This window comes from Argentina silus (assembly GCF_951799395.1).
Source record: "Argentina silus genome assembly, chromosome: 1".
NCBI classification, from domain to species: domain Eukaryota; kingdom Metazoa; phylum Chordata; class Actinopteri; order Argentiniformes; family Argentinidae; genus Argentina; species Argentina silus.
The window spans coordinates 19,331,082-19,338,581 of NC_139655.1; the positions used below are offsets into that span (position 1 = coordinate 19,331,082).

Here is a 7,500-nt window from a genome sequence, read left to right on the forward strand (position 1 = left end):
CTGCGATTTAGACCTGGCTCAGGTTACAGCAGAGACAGAGTGAAGATCAATGAGCCTCAGTGAATTATTCATCAATGCACTCTCTCCTGTGCGTGCGTTTGTTTGTGTGTGTGTGTGTGTGTGTGTGTGTGTGTGTGTGTGTGTGTGTGTGTGTGTGTGTGTTTTGTAGTGTAGGTTGACCTACTCAGTGACTCCTACTGTCTAGTATCACACACTCTCTTCTGTGGGCTGGTGTTGGTGAGAGAGAGAGAGAGAGAGAGAGAGAGAGAGAGAGAGAGAGAGAGAGAGAGAGAGAGAGAGAGAGAGAGAGAGAGAGAGAGAGAGAGAGAGAGAGAGAGAGAGAGAGAGAGAGAGAGAGAGAGAGAGAGAGAGAGAGAGAGAGAGGGACAATACCAGTAATAATATCATACAGTAAAGCTCAACTGCAGTGTGCCAGTAAGTACTATATACTGTACTGCTTAGGAGGAGGGAGAAAAACAACCCTTACAGCAGAGCCCTGCCTCTACACCATGTGTCTTAAGACTATAGATGAGGTAGCTTAGCACCGCTGTGTCAGCAACACGCCAACACCCCCAAACTAAACTCTCCTATCCAGAACATTCTTAGTCCCCTCTCAATGAACACATTAAAGGGATTAACATACCCAAATCACATTCAGCTCCCTGGCCTGTATTAGAAAGGAGGTAGAAATAGGACCCAAATGTGGGTCACAGAGTTAATGCATTCAATTGTTGCTAGTATTAATTCTCTCCTAAGATAGGAACCTTAAAAAAATATAAAGATTAGCTTCCAGTAGTGTTCTATCACCTAGATGGTCAATCTTAGCTGCTGAGATAATCCTCAACGTCGGGCTGGCAGTTTTGTGTCTGGGCTTTCATCTTTAAGCTCCACAATAAGGCTTAGTGGAGATGGAGAGAGTGTATAGGGATGTGTCTGTGGATTTCTTTTGTCTCCTTTTCATTGCATCTTGCTTTGTGCAGTTTGACTTTGGGGTATCCCCTATTTGTCTTGCACACACACACACACACACACACACACACACACACACACACAATCATGCACATACACATTCTCTTTGGCATATTCTGACTGGTAAACTGGGTCAAGATGGTGGATGGCGTTTTCAAGGATAATTCCAAGTCAGGCGATTGCGTCTCTCTTCTCCAAGCCCTGGAGTCTCTCCATTAGCAAGAATGGACTTTACTTGAACCTACTGTATCAGTTTTTGATATAGCAGCCTTTTCCGCTCCTCTGTAGCCATGTTCATTGCATCACAGGTCATATATTGTTGGTTGTTCTATAAACATTTGTGAACAAAGCACTACAATACCCCGTTTACCAGAGAACAATGCTGTAATAAGTTAACTTGAACTGTTATGGCCTGTTTCTCTTTGCAGTTCATTGGCCCATGTGTTTCTTTAGTGGAAATGCCAACTTAGACAGAAAAAGTCAGTGTTTGTGACTAAGAGTTATAGAGACAGTCAACCCAGGACATGCTATTAGTCACTGTTTAAAACCCTGGTCTGGACTCTGTCAGCAACTCCTCCTTTTCTGGCATGCTCCATCCCTCCATCCCTCCATCCCTGTCTCCCTTGGTTACCTCCACCCTGTCACCGATGGTTACATCCTCATTTATCCTTGCTCTCACCATTGTGGAGGGTTTACACACATACGAACACACACACACACACACGCACACATGCACACATGCACGCACACACACACAGGGTCCTGGGATAGATGATTCCTGCATTGCAGAGTTTCTGTATATGGTCATTGCTCCACTAGTGTTACTTTAACAACCTGACCTTGTTGTGCAGTATTTGTGGGCTTGGGCCTTCCCTGTGTAGGAACAGTGTTTAGACTTGTACACAGCTTATTATTCCTGCTGGCTCCTTGCTCTCCTTTGGAATCTTAAATGAATGTATTGATTTGGACTCCCCAAAGAGCCACTAACAATTTAGATAAACACTTTTGGCTGGGAAAAAATCTCTCTGTTCCTGAAAGTAGACTTGGCTGTACTGTGTTCTATCTGAATGCATGCATGCATGTGTATGTGTGTGCATGCTTCTGTGTGTGTACGTGTGTGTGTTGTGTGTGTGTGTGTGTGTGTGTTTGTTGTGTGTGTGTGTGTGTGTGTGTGTGTGTGTGTGTGTGTGTGTGTGTGTGTGTGTGTATGTATGCAAGCATGTGTGCTTGTGGCGAGAGTGTAATACAGTAATAAACTCTGATAGAGACTACTGAGTCACCACTGCCCAAGGCTCTCTCTATCTATCCAATTAATTAAAAGATCTAGGCTGGGGTCCATCATTTGCGTCATTAACAACATAACTGGTAATAGTAACACACACTGATTTATTTTTAACAAAATATGTTACTATGGGGATAATTGTAATGACTTATTAATTAATATGTCCCCTGGAATCCCTCGCTGGCAGTGCCATGCTTTCTTGACAACTAGTGGTATTCTTAGCTGGTAACGTCCTGTGGTGGTGGCATTCAGGCATCAACTTTGTGTATTCCTGTGCCACATATCCCCCTTGGGTTGAACAGGGGGACATGGGGTAATACACAAAGTTGTGTGAGAGATGGGATATTTCAGACCTTTAGAGTGCAGTTTTAATATACCCCTCCGGGTTAGAATGTACTCTAGTCCCCAGCTCACTCTCACTGATCACGTGTGAGAGACAGAGATAGAGCAGAGTTAGAAGTTAAGTTAAGTAATGTTTTGGCAATCTCTCTCTAATGCCCACCTCTGGCTATCACAAGGAAAGCTGCGAAAGCCACAGACTTCCACCCACACTGCCCCCCCCCTCCCTACCATCAGCCATCATCTCTTCCAGGTAAGCCTTATCCCAGGGTCCCTCTTAGCTCAAGGTGCCCCCTCCTCTGCCCTCCCCACTGGTCTGGCTCAGCTCTGTGAACAGGGGGACATGATGGTGGTGGGATACCTGGTGCATTGCAGATCCCCATCCTACTAATACACACATTCGCACACACACGCACACGCACACGCACACGCACACGCACACACACACACACACACACACACACACACACACACACACACACACACACACACACACACACACTTGAGCTCAGCATCATGTGTGTTTGATTCCCCCAGTGGGCTCTTGGTGCTCATATATCCTCTATCCCATATATCATAGCTCTGTTCCCCTAAATCCCAATATTCCCATGAGCGACTGTATGCACCCTTTGATGTTGGTGTTTTATGATAACTACTTACATCTGACTCCTGTGGACTTCCCATGCATTCCTCGTTTAATCTTCTGTTTTATGGCCCGGTGATGTGGCATACAGTATAAATCACCCCAGTGGAAACCAGACCATTCATTAATTGTGTTTAGCTTCCTTATCAACTAGGGGTTACAGTACGGATACAAGGATTGTTAGAAAGCCTGTGCTGGTCATGAGGGACTCATACTCCCTTCTCCTATGTGACTTTCTAGCAAATACTTGTTTTAGCTAGCCTACATTATACAGTATTTGTTACCTTTTCCACATTGTCTTCTTGCTTTTATGCATGCTGCAGCTCTCTCTGTCTTCCTCCCCTTCCTCCTCCTCATCCTCATCAACACCTTCCTCTTCCTCCTCTTCCCCCCCTTCCACGTTCCCCTCCTCCCATCCTCAATTCATGTTCACTATGATGAATCATCCTCAGCTGATCGAGGAACAAGGCATTTAGGGTCTCTCTCTCTCTCTCTCTCATCCTCTCTCTCTCTGTTTCTCTCTCTGTCTCTCTCTCTCTGTCTCTCTCTGTCTCTCTCCCTCCATCCTTCCTTCCCCTTTTGTGATGTTGTTAACAAGTCATATACGGGAAGACAGATTAGGATGACAGCATGCTGCAGCATCCACAAATCTGTCTGGACCAAAAGAATTAGTCAGAGTAGAGGGGAGTGGAGAGATATCCTTCTCTCTATAACAGACGCTAGGAGAGTGAATTATTCCGCACCATCTTTCGTCTGTCTGAAAAGAAGGATCTGAGAGGCGCCTTGCATTGTAATGTGATGGGGGTCACACCCCCAGTCTAAAATCTGGTTGGAAGGTGTCTGTTTAACCACGGTTTACTCTTCTCTTTCCTACAGATCTACTAGATGAGTTCTTGTTTGGATACTGCCATATAAGGAAGTTATTACTATATTTCCATAAATCGAAGCAGAACCTAGCCAGTGCTAATTGTCATTGATCAGAGTCTATAGGAAACCCTGTCTCTTGCTTTAGAGTCACTGGCATTTCACTGGAATTGTACAAAATAACAATCATCCATGCACACACACACACACACACACACACACACACACACACACACACACACACACACACATAACCGAGTTGAGATGGTAAACTCACTCCTCAAATTTTCAAATACCCCCACCAACGCTGTTGAATTGCTAGCTTTTCGAAAGCGTGGCTGGTTAAGATCGGATATTTGAGGAGACAGTCACGTGTGTTGGCAAGCCAGAGGTTGCAAGGTCCAGGCTCGGTCGGAGCAAGACGAAAGTGGGGCTACTGTTTGCAACAACTTGATGTCTGTTTCACACACACACACACACACACACGTACACACACACACACACACACACACACACACACACACACACACACACACACACACACACATATTTATTAAAGCCTTGTGTTATTAACGCCTTAGCTGTTGGAGATCCCAGACTTACTGTTGTTGTGTCATTTTCAGAGTGTAGTTTCAGACAGCTTCCTCACTAGTGGTTTGGTTGATTTGCAATGCAGATCCAGTGTTGGCTTTGACACTCGAATGATGTCTGCTGCTGCTGACATAGCAGACTGGAGAGGCCTAAGAATCTACTCTTTCTAGATAACACAGCTCTTTGCTCCCCTCTTCCCTCTTCCCTTCTCCCCATACCTATTGCACCCCTCCTCTACAGTGTGTCCAATACAGCATACAGTAGGCCCCAGTGAGAGAGAGTAATTGAAAAGGGGGTAAGGGGGAAATCATTTTTTTTTCTCCTTTTGGGCTTCTTACAAATGAGTTCAGCTATGCTATGATCATCATCTGTGACTGAATGATTGGCCTGAGGCCTAATGAGGATGCATGTGTTGTGGAAGTAGCCATTGTCTCTGTGGGGCCTGTTGGGTGGACCTGGTCCAATATCATCATCATTAGTCCTAGGTGACCCTACCGTCTCTATGTGAGTTGAATGAATAACTTGTTGTTTGTTTAAACAATAAGGCATGAGAGGCCATGCTTTATCATGAACAAAGTCACAGCTAAGAGGTGTTGTTAGGCCCGACTGTAACCCATCAGATGTGACTTTATTCACGATAATGCAAAGACTTGAGTGCCTCATTGCTTTTGTACAACGGTTACAAAACAAGAAAAAAACGAAAAGAATTGTGACCGGAAAACTTTACGACTAATCGATTGTGTCATTCATTCTCCAGCCACTTTAATGCAGTGTTGGGTTTTTTCCTATTCTCTTTTAATATTGTCTCTCTGGCATTAGAAAGGGAGGTTTTCTATTCGACATCCCACATGCAGTAATATCCTTTGTATAGAGAGACAGAGGCTGACTGCAGAGTGATAGAACTGCAGCACATGAGAGTAGAGCACAAAAGAAGACAAAGATTTTAGGAAGTCAAAAGAGCATATTTTTAGAGAATGGGAGAAAGATTGACATGACTGACAGAACGCTGACCTTTCCAAATAAGCAGAGGTGTTTTAATTAAACACTGGAAGTGGGACAGTTTGGCAGTTCATAAATGTCTCATCTGCCTGTCATATCATTATTCATATTCCAGAGACTTTCATTAGGCCACATCTTTTCATGAGTGACCTTCAGAATGGAGCCCTGGTGATAGAATGTGAGCTATCCCCGCTCCAACCACCACTCCAGACAGACTCATGTAGCTGTGATACAGCAGCTTCCTTTCTACTGTACCTTTAAAGACGCTTGTGTTTCAGAGTGAGGTTTATTAAAGTGTTATTGATTATCTATGCTGCCAGAAGTGGTTAGGTACTGTACTCAATATGACTAATATGTTATATGACTGGCTAATATGTAGCCTAGCATGTACATTTTCAAAAGGCCTATGATCAATGTTATGTTATTTTTCCTAGAATGAATGAATCATATGGACAGTGATATGTCAGTGATACTGTAGCACCTCGATCCTCTGTATGATAGCCTACACTAATGCTGCTGTGATATGATGTTGATCTTAAGAAGCTGTAATCAGTTATACTTTTAAATAATGATGATGTGGTGGTGATATTGATGATGATGATGATGATGAAATATTGATAAAGCTGTCTGAGACCACTCTATCCACTCCTGACCCCTATATCTCTTGATTCAAATGTCCTTTGCTTGGGGATACTGCAGGCACATTCATTATTGAGATCATTTCCAGACGGGAAAAAAGGCACAGGCAAGTGCTCTCTTCCCATAAGAGACATTCTAAAAAAAACCATTTTGCAGTCCTACGTTTCTCACAGTGCGGAGTGCGCTTCATGTATTCGCGCAAGTGGATGTGTAGCACTTGTGTTTTATCGAGGCAATTCAAATTGTGTATCATTTACATAAATTAATCGCATAGTTTTGAATGTCCTTTCTGGAACCTAAACTGTCGACGCACGAGAAGGCGCATCCCTGAAAGCACGCGCTTCTGTCACAGGGGCTGAGTGCGGTAAACGCCCAGTGAGAGATTTCCGAGAGGTGGTGTCATTTTTTTAGCTCCAGAAGATTCTATTTATGTTAGATAGCTGTAATAGCTCAACCATAACTCAGGCTTGGCTGCTTGTACCCGCGAGAGGCTTTACGGAATCATATGACCTGCCGCTCATTCCAAAGATATCGGAGTGACCGAAAGAGCGCTCGCGCTACCGCGGCTTTTGACCACACAGTCTTTCCTCTTGCCGCACCGCGCGCATAAAAAAAATACTCATTTGGAAGATGTACCATACCACCGCAGAACATCAGAAAGACCTTGGATTTTAAGATAATACATATTGACGTTTTATATTACGGATATTACAGTTGAGAAGGGACACTGACAGAGCAGTAATGCCAGAAGAAAAAGGTAATGTCATCCTATTCTACCTCATGAGAGGAGTCTGTTTACTTTGCAGGGCATGAGTCTTGATGGATGAGTGCTTGTGCAGATTTGTATTCTACACATAAGATCAATTCGCCCCAGATATCAAAATATGATCCCCTAGCATCTTTGCCTTTGATGATTTATTGTACTTGATAGCATCAATAACATCAACCAACAACAACCCCCCTGCCATGAGTAGTAATAATGTGCCAGGATGATATGTTGCAACACTCCTTGAGATGCCTGCCAACACTGTCCTTTTGGGCACCTGCCTGCTGAATCTGAGACAAGATGCCTGGCCATTTGGGCATGTTACCAATGACAGGGCGCCCGGCTGGCTCAGATAGAAAAACACAAATATTTTATTATGAGACGCAGATATCTGTTACTAGTATATGT

General features: G+C 43.9%; 1 protein-coding gene across 2 annotated transcripts in view; it reads left to right on the forward strand.

Annotated features, from left to right (window-relative positions):
* Positions 1 to 6,777: 6,777 nt before the first annotated feature.
* ablim2 (actin binding LIM protein family, member 2) overlaps positions 6,778 to 7,500 on the forward strand; it is a 42,822-nt gene continuing 42,099 nt past the window's right edge. For both annotated transcript variants that reach the window (XM_083673009.1, XM_083673008.1), the window contains exon 1: positions 6,778 to 7,083. In XM_083673009.1, the coding sequence (XP_083529135.1) occupies positions 7,068 to 7,083 (16 nt within the window). In that variant the 5' untranslated portion in view covers positions 6,778 to 7,067. The remainder of the gene's footprint in view (positions 7,084 to 7,500) is intronic.